Raw genomic sequence first — 17,770 nt, 5'->3', positions numbered from 1 at the left:
GAGCTGGGTGCCCCACCAGTAGTAACCGAGGCCCTATTCCAGGCAGTTACCTTTTTACATCGGCTATGGCTCAGCAGAGGTACTCCCGATTGGCATTGACCTCATCCATCAGTTGGCAGAGGATGGAGATACTCATTGTTGGTACGCTCAGATGAGATCATGGTTTGACCTACATGGTTTGAAGATAGAGGAACTACCACCCTTTCAGTACAGTCTGGATTGTCCATTTTTGGATCTCACCCGCTCAGAGCAAAACTGCGTGATTAGGATGGATATCATCAGAGTGGACATAGAGAGGACATCGACTAGCCCCCTTAAGCCCTTGGGCACGAAAATGGCTCATTACAAGAGCCATTTTCTACACCTCTCACCGGATGATTTTATCACCCACCCGGCGTACATGGATGTACACCTATCACATGGGATACGTTGTGCCATTGGACAGATCCGGACCTCATCACACCAATTGCGGATTGAGACAGGGCGATATGTGCATCAGATCTTGGATGACCGCATTTGTCAACTATGCTACCAGGAGGTAGAGACAGAGGAACACTACATTTGCTGATGTACTATCTATTATGAGATCCGAGGGAGATATCACTACCTCTTCCAAGAGGGTTTTGGGCCGTTACGCAGGGTCATGGAGTTTGAGGATCAGAGATGCCTGGGATTGTTTCTACTTGAGCTCAGGAGACACAAAGAGACCCTCTTGGTGGCAGACAGGAAGCCGAGCCATGATGTACCTAGACAGAGGACCCTGACAGATTTCTTCGGCACCAGCACCAGCAACCTAGCCCACACACCTCCTGATACCTCCTCCATGGGGCCATCAGGGCACCAACCACGCTCCCAGGGAGTCAACACTGATACAGCAGTTATCTTATGTCGTGCTCGTCGGCCACACCCACCAGGATCCCGACCACGGCATCCTCACCATCACCAGATCAGAGCCATTATTGCTCGGCATCAGAGGCGCCTACCTCGCTTCTACGACCTCTCCATTCTAGACAGCCCCATGGCGGAGATACTTGATCTAAGGAGAGGGCAACACTTCAACTGATCCGCATACATGGATCTACCTGATATACATTTTTCTAGTATTTTGTACTCAGTATCATCTCGGAGTCTTCCAGTTATGTTCTTATAACTGTAGGTTTATTGTCCTTTTTAGTCTCATTTAGTTGTTCTCTTTGATGAGACACCAACTTCAAATGTACTATCAGTTTTGGTCTCATAGGACACTATGGCCTCTTAGAGACGTTAATATATCATTTCATTTCATCTCTCTCTCTCTCTCTCTCTCTCTCTCTCTCTCTCTCTCTCTCTCTCTCTCTCTCGGTGGGAGATCAAACTCCATTATCTGTTTGGATCTCACATGGCTTCACACTAGTCGGACATGGCTGACACCCCCAGAGCTTCCTATGAAGCAAGCGTTCAACAGAGAGCACTTTTTGCGGGTCACAAAGGATGGCTTCATTGAGAAGCCTGGATACTTTCATAGACACGTCACATGCCATGAGGATTGCTATGGGCCAGATCAGGGTATCTTGACAAGCTGAGCGTACCCCAATTGGGAGGCTTTAATTTTACTACATGGGATGGATACAAGAATAATCACCTGTGAGAAGGGGTGATAGGTGATTATTGTCTAGTGGCCCGTCAGATTTGGTCTTTTGTCTCTCGTGTTTGGGAAGCAGTAGAGAGGTCTACTGTTTCGGCTCATCAGTGGATATTTGGGATTTGTCCTCAGGTCATTACTTCGGACAGTCACCTTGTGATATTCCATTTCCTTAGATGGACACGACTTTGGCATATTTGGACTACACGGAATGGGTTCATCTTTGATTCCTTGTCTAGAATACATAGGCACATTCTACGTATCCGCGGTATCCGCGGTTTGCTGCTTTGGCAGTTTTCTTCTCTTCTCTCAGCTCAGCTACTGGATGTAGATGTTATTTCGTTATGGTCTACGACGGCTCGGCTGGCTCATCTTTGATGCTTTTATCTGGGATGCTTATTTGGCTAGGAGGCTTTCTTATTAGTGTACAGGTTTGCATGGTCATGATCCTTTAGAGGATCTTTTGTGGGGGTTTTTTTGGGGCCATAGGTTCTGTGTGAGCCATGTGGCTGATGTACATTTTTTACATATAATATAAAACACCATTTCACGAAAAAAATAATAATAATCACCTGTATGTGTGCCATGAGTTCATGGACAAGACACCACACTGGGGGCTGAGGAGGGGCCAGCAACACACACACACACACCCCTCCTCCGTAAAATTGGAGGGAAAATATAAGATCGAGGAAAAAATTCGGGCAATATAAAGTTGAGGAGACATGTAAAATTGCCGGTCAGTATCAAATTGAGGGGGAAGATTTTGGGAGAAATATAAATTTGGGGGGAAATAGGGGTTAGGAAACAGTAACTATAGGGGGATGTTAAATTGGGAAGAAAATACAAAATGGAAAGGGAAAGTCAGAAATTTTGGGAAAATTTATAAAACTGAGTGGGGGAATTCGAAGGGAAAAAAGTTGTATAAAATTCAATGAGATTTTGAAGACAATGTACAATTGAGTCCAATTTTGATTGGGCGTCTTTTTCTTCCCTTTAACAAGGGAAAACGGCCATTGCGAAACGGATCTGGCTGTTTCCTTGCCAGTGCGCAAGGACGAGGATGACACTAGACGTTTCGGCCGTTTCTGGGATGCCAATGAGTATGTGTTTTGGGTTGCTGCAAGGCCATGTAGCGGCTGTTTCCTACAACTATGGGCTACACCCGATGGGAAGGAGAAGATGGCGGTCCCAACATCATGCTCAATGGGTCGAGAGTGGTGTCCAACCATACAAACACAAAGAGGGGCTACCACCTCAACAGTCACTCATCTCGACTAGGAGAGACCTGAAAAATCTGTAATCCACTGCAGGCGCGGGGCAGGCATCAGGAATCTTAGGAGAGAGCTGATAGCAAAGAAAAGGCGACGGTCCTCTCCACAAGATCAAAAAAAATGTTAAATCGATTGCTCCTTAATGGGTCTCGGAGGGTCAAGTGCCGCTGGCGCGGCCACAGGGTGCAAAGAGTCAAGTCAACATATGAGAAATCTACCGGGGCTGAAGGAGGGACTTTCCCACCCAAGGAGCCATCCCACAAGAACCCCTCGGTCTGTTGACCCTCAGATGTAGGATGGGATGGGACCCCATAGAGGAAGTGAAAGTGGCCCTTGAGCCCTAAGACTTCTTCCTCTAACTGCACCATTGGCATATCTTGTGATAGATGCGAGTAACGCTTCACCGTAAGAACTGATACTTGCGCTCTATGCTAGAAGGGATGCATTTTCTCCCTCTACCTTGTTGCCGGTGCAGACAGCACCAACCAGGGTGCCACTCTAGCTCTACACCTGTCACTGCTGCTACATTCGCCTGCTGAGGGGAGGTGCCACCCCCCCGTGAGGATTGGGGTAGAGGCATGGGGCACAGGGCAGATGGTGAGGTTGGTGAGGTACCAAATTGGCATTGTTTGCACGGACAACTCCTGAGGAGATGCAAGCCATCCGCCCAACACCGATGTGACGCGGGGAGGACAAGCGTGAACAATATGGCCCATCTAGTATTACGCAAAACACTGAGCGGGAAAGCCCAAAAAATCAAGCCCTGTAGAAAGTGAGAATCATTCAGATGCAAATTCCCAATCTAGCATTCACCATAGAAAAAGGTACTCTATAGAATGCACGTGATTGAACAGGCCTGCATCATCAATGTCCAAGCCCTCAATAATGGCTATATCCAGATTGAGTTCAACTTGGCCACACTCACAGAGAGGACCATGAAGTTGAGCCTTGTTGCAGTATGGGGAGCCCTACTGCAGTACTTCGCCAAATGGAACCACAGTTTCACTTTGGCCACTGACCCACTAGTGGATGCAACTTGCTTCCCGGTTATGGTGAATTCCTCGATCTTCCCAAGGAATACTTTCAGCTTCTACCAGTGACTAGGTGCTCTATCAGCCAGGTTCTAGGGTCCCTTGAACAGCAGTGAGACGATGGTTGCTCGGGCAGCAGGACTCCCTACCCTTGGAGTTCTAATCGTCTCATCAGAAAACTTCCCCTGACAGCTTGGAAAATTTATTGTCGCCATCTTTTGTACGGGGAAGAATGTGTCTTGGAATGAATTAACTGTAAATAAGATTAAGAACAAAAATGACAACAAAGCACACGTAGAAAATCTACAAATTACGCCACACGGGGACCAAAGATGGACCAACCCTCTCCCTTCAGGTTATATTACCAAAAGGAGCCTGCTCCAAATACAAGATCTCCGATGCCTGATCTCCAAGGTTCACCCCCAATCTACACCTGACCAATCCAAGTACATGAAATGAATACAATCAAACACATGTAGCCTTTGGATTCTTCCACCATAAATAAGGATTCCAAAACAAGTTTTCCTAGGCTCTACACCCTGCATAAGAACCCAAGAGAAATCCGTTCCTTGAATCCCTCCAACCTACGTAAGGATTCCAAGGAAGATGTGTTCCTAAACTCTTCCTTCATGCGTAATAGTTCCCAAAGGTCCAGCAATCCACACCAAACGTGGAGTCTTCAAATCTTCACAGTGACGCTCACAAACACAAGTGCTAAGGCACTCCTGGGAAGCCTTCTTCGTGCGATCAAATGTCCCCGAATTCTTCGAGGGTTTTTGAGGCGAATTTAGAGTTTTTCCACTTTTTTAGGGTTTCTGAACATTCCGTACAGGATGGCCATAGCCTTTTATCCGTACTACTGATCTGGCCGTACAGTGGATGACAATGATGATGTCATGGCTTCCAATGGAGAGGGAGCGAGATGGAGTTGCTTCCTTGATGCGTGGCAGAGAACCAACTTGCATATATGTATGTATGTATGTAAAAATGTATGTATATTGGTAAGCCCGCTTTTCCAAAGCTTGCATCATTTACTCTTATCATCTCTATCATGCCTGGAGGGAGATTGAGGAGATGTAGTATGGAGGAGATCATCCCATATACTAGGCTTAGTCTAGTGAGGATTGTTGGTCGTTCGGGGAAGCATTGGTTCATTGACCCTTCTCCTCAGACAGTGACTCATGGCTCTTGGTGTTTGTGGTTATATGGTGGCACTCCTATCACATATCTTCAGTGGGATCCAGGAGAGTGGGAGTGGATTGATGCCTTCGATCCTTTGAAAAGCCTTTCTTTTTTCAGTTTCACTGTCTGGAATGCCATGCTTCTCCTGACTCGGCAGATGCATAGCTTGCTCCAATGCTCTTAAGCATTAAAAGCAAAATTCATCATTGGAGTAGGAGGAAGCTCGACTTGGCCTCTAGAGCTTTGGTGGTTAACCAAGTTTTGCTAGCCACGGCTTGGTTTATCGCTTCATGCTGGATTTTTCATAAGGGCTGCATTGGCCAGCTTCGTTGCCTTATTCGGAACTTTCTTTGGTCGGGGCTTGATGGAAATGCACACACCAAGGCCAAAGTTGCTTGGGAAACCATTATTAGGCCTAAGCAAGAAGGGGGATTGAATATCATTGACCCTGAGGTACAATGTAAGGTTTTACTTTGTAAGCTTGTTGTTAGGGGCTTTCTTCCAGGCACTGAGCCGTGGAAGGACTTTCTCATGCAACAGATCACGAAGTGTGTCCCTGTTCGCGGAGGTGTCTGGGCTCACACTTTATTTTTTTGGATGCAATTCACTGCTCCCCTTCATCCTCCCAAGTTAGGTCCCTACTACGGGCCTGGGACTGCCTGAGGAGTTTTTTGGTACACGTCGCCCCGCGTTCAGTGGAGGAAGCTAACCGCCAGCAGCCCATTCTGTGGAATGATTTGATCTTAGATGTGCATGGTAGGCCTCTTGGGGCAGCTATGCATATTCTTTAGGCTGGCTGGGAGACCCTATGCCCCACATTGCTCGCTTGGAAGAGGCTTCAGAGCCTCACCAAGGTACAGAGATTGGATTTCACGCAGCATTTGAGAGCCTCTAGCCGGAGGATTGCACAGATTGATGCAGCCTATCATGACCTTGTGAAATTGGAATAGCACAAGTGTGGGCATGGTGGTCGGTGAGCAAGATAAATTTTTAAAGATTCATACTTGGGTGTCCGGACAAAAAGGTAACAGGTGTGGACAACCCCAACTGTGAAGGGGGACCAAGGGATTAAACTTTGTAAGGTTTATAACCTTGGGTGGCCCTTAGAAAGTTTTAAAAACTTTAAGGGCCACTAGGATAATTATGGAGGGAGGGCTACTCCACTTTTAGAGTACACGCCTCCCTCTCCATCTCTCTCCCTTGCTTTTTGGAAAAGGAGTCGGTTGGCTGCGTGGAGAGAGGACGTACAGGTTGCTTAAAGGGGAGCCGTACTACAGAACAACATCTGCAGGTCGGCCGTACAGAACAGCATCTGCAAGTCAGCAGGTACAGGCTGGTACAGAAGGTGCAGTCCTGCTGGTGCACGCGGCGCTTCATGCAGGTACATGCTGCTGCAATTTTTCTGACGTAGGCGGCTGCAGGGCGACTGGTACGGACAGGTACAGGCTACTGCAGGTTTTCTGACGCAGGCGGCTGCAGGTCAACTGGCGCAGACAGGTACAGGCTGTGCAGGCCGACTGGTGCAGAGCTGTACAGGGCAGTTGTTGGTACACGCTAAATCCTTCTTTTTCTCTCTCTGTCTCTCTCTTCTTCTCTTCCCCTCGTGTGAGCTCTGGAGGGCAAAGGCGGGGGTGGCTGCACTTTCAGGACAGCATACTCTATACTCTCAGGGCTGGTGTTTTTGAGAAGGATTGGACTGAGGGACAGCAGTGAATCTGCTGAATATCTTTCTCTCTTTCCACTGGCTTACAACTGCTTCAGAGTAGTTTCTTCTCGCCCTTTGTGAGAGAAGGGGTGTGGCAGTTTGAAGGGTGGAAACAGAGTTAGATGGTGGATTTGTTCTTTGGCTGAGTTTCAAGCTATGATCATGGAACAACCAGATGCATGCTCAAGGCTTCCTTGTTGCATTGTCTTGGTTGATTAGAGGAGACAGCAGTGTGTTGCTTTTGTGGGACACAGATCTGTATGTGTATCCTCTATGCTAAGAGGTCTTGAGGGTTGCCAGATTGGACATGCAGGTTTATTTTCCTTGACTGGCTTTATTGTACTCAGTTAAGCTTTTCCATTGAAATTGAATAAAGAAATACCGAAAGGGGCGCCAAGCTTTGGGGCCAACAGGTGTCGTTCTCCTTTTTGTTTTGGAGCATTCTAGCCCTTGTTTATTTGTTAATTGTCTGGACTACAATTGGATAGGTGATTGCTAGTCTACGTTTCACAGCCATTCCCAACCCACTGGATTACTGGATCTTTCTTGGATGGCCGTCATCATTCTTGGTTTGGGGTTTTTTCTCGGACAGGTGTTCCTCTTCAGGTTATGGGTCTCCCCTTGCCAAGGGAGGATGATGTACCGGTCTTTTTTTATGTACAAGATGGATGGCAACTAGAGAGATGTGACGTGCAGGACCTTATTGAGGGCCCCCAAATTCGTCCAGCCAGAGTTGTTGGCAGGTTAGGGAAGCACGTCTTTGTTGACCCCCCCCCCAGGGATGATCACAGAGAGTGTTAGCCTTTGGTTGTGTGGTGGTTGCCCTATCAGACATTTGCATTGGGACCCCGGTGAGTGGGAGTGGATGGATGCTTGTAACCCTTTGAAAAGCATGCCTTTTCTCAGTTATACGATGTAGAATGCGAGACATCTTATCTTGGGACACAATCAGAGTGTCCCTACTCTTAGGCCCCATTGGAAATCTTACGGCATTTCGACTGACATTCAGAGGGTATTTTGGCGGAGATTGTGGCATTCTTATAGGAAGCCACAGATTTCCTCCTTTATCTGGGTTTCTTTTCATGGTGGTCTGGCCACCAATCAGTGGAGGTCTGTTACTGGTGCTTGCCCAGCATGCCCTAGATGTGCATGAGTTTCGGAGTCAGTTTACCATTGTTTATGGGAATGCAGGGAAGCACAGAGGGTTTGGTCTGCGATTGCACACCTCTTTGGTAGGATTAAGAGAGATGCTATCATTTCTTTTGGTTCTATCATTTGATTGACACAGTCTGGGCCTCAGCTGAGATTCGAGGGGACCAACAGGAGCTTGGCCATTATGGTTAGGCAAGGAGCTGCTCGGCAGTGTTGTCTTCACGATTTGCCACTTTCACACTTTGTCCCTCTGGCACAGAGGTTAGATAGCTCTTGGGAGATTATTACTAGCAGCTCAGCCTAGAATATCTGGAAGGCTAGATGCACTGAGGCCATTGAGGGTACTCTCGTCCTTGTTTCTCAGTGTCTTTGCAGGATTTGGAGTGATATTATTCATGCCATTATGGCTACCTGGCCCAGAATCCAGGGATCTTCGAGGGCTGCAGAGAGGAAGCGCGGCCAGTTTATGAGAGAGTGGGACATTGGTATCTTTTTCACATCCTCTCATTTGGAACCCTATTGGCAGCACAGGGCTCCTGATTGGTTGAGATCTCCACCTCGCTTGGTGTGAAATCTCCATTTTGTAAAAAATTTTCATACTTAATAGAAGTCTCCTTTCTGAAAAAAAAATGTCCATATCTTATAAAATATGAGCCAGTACTTGTGCACATCATACCATGTATATGTGAAACCATAGTCCACATGAGTTCTAGGGTCCCTGGTAACCCATCATACCTTGGAAAAATTTCCTGTTCACATCCTTTGTAAAAATAAGTTCAAGCTAACCTGACATTGTCCAAATTCATAAGGGTGGACCAAATGGTGACACCCACCTTTTCTCCATCGTGCAAGTATGAAACCTTCACCTAGTTCACAAAGATGTGTGTGTTTTTTTCAAGTAGATATGCGGCAGGTACATGTGCATAGAACATGGGCTTTTGGTAGATGTCAGAGAGCTCTTTGGTATTTTTAGAGAAACCATGGTCCACCAACCTTGATCTCTACAAGAGCATAATGGAAACATATGGGATAGTGAGGGGTGACGAGACTATCAAGCAGTTGGAGAGCTAGTTGTTGGCAGCTTGCCAACGAGAGATCCAAGCAAGAAAGGCAGCACATACAATGGTAAGTCCATCCATAGATAAAGCTTAACAGGAGGGAGTGTCCTAGGATGCTAGAAAGCCTTCAAGAAAGGAAGTGGTATTGGTGAAGGAGTCCCCAAGAAAGGAGTTGATTCTTTAGGATGAGCCTAGGAATCCCCTGGAATGGACTCTGGGATGGGCTGTCCTCCATCTGTCTGGATCACCTCCAAGTGTGGTAGTTTATTGATTTCGCAGTGGTGTCTACCATGCTAGCTGAGCATCTAGAGGCAGAGGGGCTAGTTCTGGTGTGGTCAGTGCCTGGACCAATGTAGTTATACTCTTGTCGTGGACATAGCAATGTCACGTGCACCCTGCATTGGGGTACACAGTGACACATTGGCATGATCATCAGTGCAAACATTTGTACAGAATTAGTACGCCATTGTGAGCTCTCGATCCAGGGACAGTTAGGCACGAGCTACATAGGTCAGTCTTCGAGCCATAGAGGTCAGTCGGGAGTCAGTCCTCTTAACCCACCCGGAGAATTCATCAAATAAAGCATGTAGAGGTCTATCCTTAGTAGTAGGGTTTCATTAGTAAGCATGTAGAGTGTTGAAGAATTATCTATGGGCCAGCCCATAAGCATGGGAGCCCTAGAGCACCAGTTGGCCAGCCCATAAGCATGGGAGCCCTAGAGCACCAGTTGGCCAGCATTGGAAGAGGCAGCAGCAGGTCGGGTGACAGGAGTCCAATCAGCTAGCATTAAATGTTATGCCCAACATTTCATGTTTGCGCTCGCATTTAATGTTAGTTTTTGGCATTATTTGTCCAAGATGAACTAGCTGACAGCCTTTCTTCTTGTCACATGCACTCTGCACTGTAGTGCATGGTAACAAGATGACTCATAATCATCAGTGCAACATTGTATAATATTAGTACCCTTTAGGATGATAATTGTCATACACCTTGACCCCATTGTAATCCTCAGTTCAGGATATGTCAGGCACGAGCTACGTAGGTCATTCCTCAACCATAGCTAGTCAGTCGGTCAGTCAAGTCCCTTAACCCACTTGAAGAGATTCATTCATGCATATAGATGTCATAGAAGCCTTAGAGTTTGCATCAGGACGTGTGCATTTATGCATAGCATTCATCCCATATGCATGTAGGCCATCTAGACCATTGCAGAAGCATTAGAACTTTATCTGGTATTTTTCCCACATTTTTTAGTATTTGTTCAACATTGTTCATTTTGTCGAAGGAGGGCCCGTCGTTCCGGTCCCAATGTGGTGTCCTGTGCATATGATTTTATTTGTCTGCACGTGTGATTATGCTTAATGGATGTGCCCAGTGTTTAAATGTTTAAGTTCAAATTGATGGTCACAAAAAAGTCTATCAGAGACCCCCCCGGCCTGGTTTGGTTACAGTGGGTGTAGCCAATCGTCTCATGGCAAGGAAGCCGCATATACCCAGATATGTAAATGCTCTCTCCCCCCTACATCCACAAAGTGGACACCCTGTAGCAAGAAAGCTGAAAGGATTGTAGCCGAATATAAATTGAAACAACAAGAACATGAAGCAAGGCTTCAAGAAGAGCAAAGGACAACAGAGTTCATCAAGATGGTGACAAAAAGGGTGAAGAAGGCACTACAACCATGGGTAAGGATTGTAGAGGAATCTCTAGGGTTGTGGAGCACCCTAAGACCAAGAACGTCAGTCCAAGTAAGGGAGAGCTTCCAAGATAGAAGAACCTCCTAGGAGATGCAATCACAAAAGAAGGTGTTTTCGAAGAGGTATCGTTGCTCGGGGTGGAGCTGTGTTGCATGCGCGGAAGCCTTGCTGTACTGATCCAGAGCCCTAAGCCTGATTAAGAACAAGATACTAAATAAACATGATTAAGACAAAGGAGATAGAAGAAGAGAGAGAGAGTTGGTGTCAGGGTTTTCTTTATTATATGCTACAGAAAGGTGACTAAAAAGTCTGTACATCTGCTAGGCTATTGGTCTACCCCGTAGGGGTAACCTCTAGCCGTCTTCTACATGCTTCTACTCCTTCAATGCTGTAAATGATGAATGTGCTTGATATAAATGATGCAAAATGCTGAAATATGTTTATAGGTGCTGGTTGGCCTGCTACAGTTGCTGCCGTCCAGCTCTTGGATAAATATTCATGGAATAAATCCTGTAATGCTGCGCTTCATTCGATGCTTGCCCACACTACTCGTCTTCACACTGATGCTGGCCTGCTTGCTGCTTAAGTACGTACCCCTACTGGCTGCCGACTGATGTCTGGGGCTACCAACTCCAATGATGTTGATAATGAGGATGATGCTGATGAGGATGCTTGTGCTCATGTTGTTGCTAACACTGATAATGATGATGCTACTACTGATGATGCTCTAAATGCTATCTTGATTGTTGTCCTAATCAGGGATTATGTTGTTCATGCTCGAGATTAGCCATGGCACGGGCGTGCACGTGACATCCCCTCTTGCTAAACTTGATGACGGGGTGAACACCCTGTCATCCTTCCTCCCTGGACTACTGACTTTGGCTTTCTACTTTGACTTTGACTCTGACTTTCACACTTTGTCCGAACACCTTCCACTTCTGACCTCCACTTCCAAGTCTTGCTGAAGAACTGAGCATCTGCTCCACTGCTATCCCCATGCCTGCTATCCCTTTCCCTTAACACAACGGCAACGGGTCACCTACTGGAACTAATCATGCCTATTGGTAAGCCTTTGGAACTAATATGAGACCTAATGATGTATTGGTTCTAAGTACATACCCCCACAGAATGCCTTCCTCCAGCTTCGCCTATTGCAAACCACTCCATATGCTACCCTAGCTGCATTCTTCTAATGGATCTGTGCACCTACTTGGGACTTGCTTAGTGGCTGAGCCTGAATGCTCTGATACCAATGTTGCATGCGCGGAAGCCTTGATGTACTGATCCACAGCCCTAAGCTTGATTAAGAACAAGATGTTGAATAAACATGATTAAGCCAGAGGAGAGAGAAGAAGAGAGAGATAGTTGGTGTCAAGGTTTTGTTTATTATATGGTACAAAAAGGTGACTGAAAAGTCTGTTCATCCGCTAGGCTGTTGGTCTACCCCGTTAAGGGTGACCTCTAGCCTTCTTCTACATGTTTCTACTCCTTCAATGCTGTAAATGATGAATGTGCTTGATATGAATGATGCAAAATGCAGAAATATGCTTATTTATATGCTGAGGTGCTGGTTGGCCTGCTTCTGGAGTTGCTGTCGACCAGCTCTTGGACAAATATTCATGGAATAAATCCTATAAATGCTGCGCTTCATTCAATGCTTGCCCACACCTGCTGGTCTTCACTCTAACGCTCGCCTAACTGCTGCTTGAGTACCCCTGCTGGCTGCCAACTGATGTCCAGGGCTGCCGATTGGGTCCTCATCCCCTCCAATGATGTTGATGATGAGGATGATGTTGATGATGTTACTACCACTGATGATGATGATGATGATGCTACTGCTGATAATGATGATGCTCTAAATGTTGTCCTAACTGCTGTCCTAATCAAGGATTATGTTGTTCATGCTGGAGATTAGCCATGGCACGGGTGTGCATGTGACAAGCTGTGAGCACCACAACCCGATCGGGAGCCAACAAATTCTCAAAGTGGTGGATCTCTCCGAATTCTGAGAGGAGGTTGAGATTAGCTCTACCAATTTCTGAGGAGCTTGCGAAGAGTCTCTCCCAAGTCTGATACATAGGAGGATGAGTCTACATCTCTTGTAGACGATCCAGTAACAAAGCCAAAGAGCTTGGAGATAGACAAAGTGGACATGGAGCTGAGCCTACAGTTTGACTCGAATAGAAGTGGAACAAAGGTGCATGATTTTCTCATTTAAGGCATCTCACATCTCAATCTTGCACATATACATGGTGGATACAACTCTTGAAAGCAATCCTCAACCATTAACACAAGCATCTAGAGTTCATCATCACGGAAGATGTGAATAAGCAAAGTTATCTTATATGGTTCAGTAGATAGGCATGCATCAGCAGGATCTAATCCAAGATCCAACTTCATCATGTATCTATATAGACCTGTATACGAAGGGCGACCATGACATGACCACGTAGGTCCACGGTCATAGTCAGTGCCACCATCTTCAGTGTAGACTCGCCTCCCACGGCCATCCAAGCTCATCTTGGGCACCATTCGAGCCCCACAATGTCAAGAGTAAATTCTACCTACTCCAAGCGTAGACCAATTTGAGATAACGGTCCAATGTAGCATGAATCCTATTTAATCCAAGCTGTCTGTAAACAATCTAGCCTTCTAGGCCACCTTCCCATGTGAATACGGGGATGCTGGATGCCCAAACTACTCAACCATGGCTCCTCCTCATAATGGGAGCCGTACAAACATGAGCTATCAGGTGCCTGGGCAATACAATATGAGGGTGGAGCATTGATGTCCAACAACAATATCAATGCTAAGAAGCCAAAGCATTCATGACTTCTAGGGCTTAGACCATGCCATCCTATTGACTGTGGTTGTCTTGTCCTAAACATCTAGCCCACACTCCGAGACATTAATCCTTTTTATGTCCAAACTAGACTCTTACAGCAGGCTCAAGTTTTTGACCATAGGTGCCCGTTCCAGACATATAGGTGAGAGTGCACAATCTATGATCTAACCCACTGTGTGGGTCTCCCATGACCTGTGGTCTCTCTTTAGTAGCTACTTTTTTATATACACAAATCTATCCATCACAATGGATGGTTCTTTCCAATTAAGTGGAATCATTTAGCTTAGATTTTACTTTAAAAAAAGCTTTAGATTTTTTAAAATAAAATAAAGGAAATCAAAATGATTTCATAAGAAGGATAGAGTTATGTTGGGTTATGAGAGTTACAAAGCTCTTTACTTGGTGAAAGCCCACCTATGTACACATATTTCCAAAACCAAACAATATCAAGCAAATTAAAACAGTCCAATGACAAGTGTCGATGCCCAAAGCCTTCTTATCTTTGTGATCTCAGAAAGTCCAAACAATGGCTAGTTCTTTCCAATTAAGTGGAATCATTTAGCTTAGATATTACAAAAAGAAAAAGCTTTACATTTTTTTGGAATGAAATAAAAATGATTTCATAAGAAGAATACAGTTCTTTTGGGCTATGCTGTTACAAAGCTCTTTACTTTGTGAAAGCCCACCAGAGTACACAATTTCAAAACCAAAAAGCACAAAACAATTTCTTTAACCAAGTCTAAAAACTCCCCCTTTCTTTTGTTTGTAAGCAACTTGATATGTATAATGGCTTGGTTAATAAGTTCTGCCCAAACGGTTTCCGAGAGAGAGCATGTGAAAGTCCATCACATCAATGTGAATCCGGATGTAGAGTTGTTGACATGGCACCCACCTGAAGTCTTCAACCTTGCTAGATACAATGAAGGGATCACGACGGCTATGCAATGGGGTGGCACTCAAGCAGCAAGACAACATTTACAAGGATGGAGACACACAGGAATCAGCACATGGGCAACTCACAGCAGCAATGGTATCAGAGTGGCAGGATGCAAGCCATGCTCGTGGAGTGGTGAGCAGAAGAGGCGGAGCTGTTGCTGCTACTAGGCGGCGTGCTTAAGTGGCGATTCACCCTCTTCGCGAGAATCAATCACATGGTCTCGGCCTTTACGCATGAAGGTGATCTAGTTGGTCTTGTAAGCCTTGTGCAGATCAATTTGTGCGTGCCAAGGCTTACCAAGCAATACATCACAGCCATTCAAAGGCGCTACCAGAGAAAGTTTTCATGATCCAAATAGCCTTGAATGTGTATGTGCAACTTGCCAATGATTGGCATAACATGCACTTCTTTACCAACGAGGGCAGTCCCTGCTTCTATTTGAGGACCCATGTCCTCCAGTTCAATACCCAAAGCATCTGCCATTTAGAGAAAAAGTTCTCAATTGCAAGATCGTCAAACATAAACAAGCTTTGCATATAACCTTCTGTTTGCCGTAATGTGATGTATTCCCTTGCACATCGGAAACCATATCCCCCTGCACATTGGACTTTGGTGCATTTGCATTATCACGCTTGGGCATGCTTTTGCGATATGCTAAGTGCTTCCGTAAGTACAGCAATTGCCCTCGTGCATATATTGTTGTTTCTGTTCAGCAATATGGCCATAGTTTGCCATTTTGTAGGTATGCTTCTTAGCAGACTTATTTTCAGCATTTGGATCATTTCTGGCTTGGTTTTGGTCCCTTTTAGGTGGCTGTCTACTCTTGGGAATGCATTAGTGGTTGGCAACAAAGCAAGTATCTTATTGGGGTGATGCAAAGCTAATGTTTGGGAGCTTCTCATATAGCCAATTAGACACCGTGTTGGGAATAACATTGACTAAAAGGCTGCGTAGACTGCATAAACTCGCGTGGAACTCGCGTGAATATCTGGGGTCCATATCGTGCTTGTAAAATTCAAGGCAGCTCTGCCATTTATAGATGCAGCATTACAAATGATCACTTACCTCAATGGAGTAAGATCACGTAAAAATCAGGGGTGAAGACTGGGTAAATGTGTCTTCGTTGACTGGTTCAATTGCCTATTCAGAGAGAGATTTGGAATCCGGTCCATACAATAGCCAAGCCTTATTATCAAAATAAGTTTAAAAATCCATACTAGCAAGGAATACTGTACGTAGAAGAGAAGTTCAGAAGGTTTAAAACAAAACCAAATTGCTACATAATCGCATGTTGTATCATTAATCATTCCAGCAGAAGCACACAAGGGACTCCGTGCCATCAAGCTTGGAACTCTTTATTGTTTTGTGCATATACAAGCATTAAAAAGAAGATCATGTGAATTTACAACCTTGCACCATAGAAAAAGGCAAAAAGCATCCATTTGTAGTGACAATTTAAAGATCAATTCTAACCTTTCCGTATAGCTGCATCTCCCCTGCATCAATATCACGACAATTCATGAAAACAATGAGACGATTTATCTCTAATGAAGATTAGACATTCACTATTTTTTAGTAAGACCACCATGATCAAGCTCTTAAAATTGTAAGCAACAAATCTGTCCTCTCTCTTCGCTGCCCCCACCCGCCCCTTCTCTCTCTTCGCTGCCGATGTCTCTCTCTCATCTTTCCCCATCCATCCTTACTCAGGCCCCCAAGGCAGCAACATAATCCTCTCTCTCTCAATGGAGCTCTGCAGGTTGAACAGAATGCCACCAAGGTCAGGGAAATGGGATGACCTATCCCAACAGCTGAACAGTCTTATCGGTCAGATGGAAACACACCTGAAATTTGAATGCATGCACGGAGAAACCAGTTCTGGGCTCACTACTCAAAGATGGCCTTACGGCAATCTGGAACATAATGGGGATCCAAGAGGACTCCTATGAGAAAGCATTGGGGGAAATGAAGGAAGCCCACACCTTACAGGCTGAGAAGCTCTCTAGTGAGGTGAGCCGACTGAAAAAGCAAGTGGCATGTCTCACATACGAGCTCAAAGAATGCCAAGGCGCTATCAAGGAGGGGGAGTTCACACATGGAAGAGCTTACCAAGAGTGTAGAAGCAAAGATTCAAGAGAGTATGGTAGCAACAAAAGAAGAACTTGTGCGGGGATGGGCCGACCTAGTAAAACAGGAAGCGGAGGAGTAGACAGCAGTGGTCAAGGAACATCGAGCCTCCGCCCCACCTGTCATAGTGGAAGAGAAGAGGAACATTATACACGAGACACTCAAAGAACAGAAGCAGAGGAAGACTAAGGCCTTACACATTCGCGTCACAGGTATGGCAGAGGGTAGGTCACCCAAGGCAGATGCCTTGGAGCTATTATGCAAGAAACTGAAGGTGGAAGGTTCCCATTTGTGGATGTATGGAGAGCAGGAAAGGATACCACCCCACCACGTCCATTTTTCCTCTGTTTCCCAGACTTAGGGAGTCACCAAGCATTTTTAGATACCATAGTAGCCTTGAAGGGGGAGAAAATCTACTTGGACAAGGATCTGACTCCCACACAGGTGGTCATGGCAGCCCGTATGGAAGGGAAGTGGGCAGTATACCGAGATGGGAGTCATCATTACAGAGAGGCGCCCCCCCCACCCCCCCCCTTAAATAGGGGTGCAAGGTCTAGTATAGGCATCAAGATGGCAGCCAATGGGGCTCTATGGTCAGATGTGGGGAGACGCACCAGAGCTCGGAGAGGGGATTGCCTCGTGTCGCCGGATACCAGTGGGAGTCGGCTTGCTGTGGGCATACCCACAGGACAGGAATACGGGGGTCAGGAGGAGAAGCGGTCCTATTTAGGTCACACCTTCAGGGTATGATCAGTATAGTCAGGCAGGATGAGGATGCCACACACATGTGGGCTAGGCTACAGCAACAGCTTACACCCACCAGATACATACATGTGGCGGTTTGCTACTTTGCACCAGATACTTCGCGATATGCTATACAGGATAGTCAGGACAGCCTAACCACTCAGGAAAAGGAGAGCAAGGAGTCCCCTTATGCATCATTGTCTCATGAGATCTCAGCCATGTTGGGACTCGGTGAAGTTTTCCTCATTGGGGACTTCAACGCTAGGAGCAAGCCTTCACTAATCTCCGAGTTCACCATCTCCACATGCCCTACCTCTCCTTCTCCATTTCCTGTACACCACCCAGCCCACCGTCACCCCCACCCACCTCCCGCTATACCAAAATCCACTTCACACACGACTA

The 17,770-nt window shown here is 45.9% G+C and overlaps 1 protein-coding gene across 1 annotated transcript in view; it reads right to left on the bottom strand.

Annotated features, from left to right (window-relative positions):
• ECH2 (enoyl-CoA hydratase 2) overlaps window positions 1-17,770 on the bottom strand; it is a 91,886-nt gene that overhangs the window by 62,292 nt on the left and 11,824 nt on the right. The window contains exon 2 of the mRNA XM_086795225.1: window positions 15,971-15,993. Coding sequence (XP_086651351.1) covers window positions 15,971-15,993 — 23 coding nt within the window. The remainder of the gene's footprint in view (window positions 1-15,970; window positions 15,994-17,770) is intronic.

This window comes from Cibotium barometz, chromosome 62, assembly GCF_041138505.1.
Source record: "Cibotium barometz isolate CiBa-2024 chromosome 62, ASM4113850v1, whole genome shotgun sequence".
Classification (NCBI taxonomy): domain Eukaryota; kingdom Viridiplantae; phylum Streptophyta; class Polypodiopsida; order Cyatheales; family Cibotiaceae; genus Cibotium; species Cibotium barometz.
This window is presented reverse-complemented; position numbering and strand designations above follow the sequence as displayed.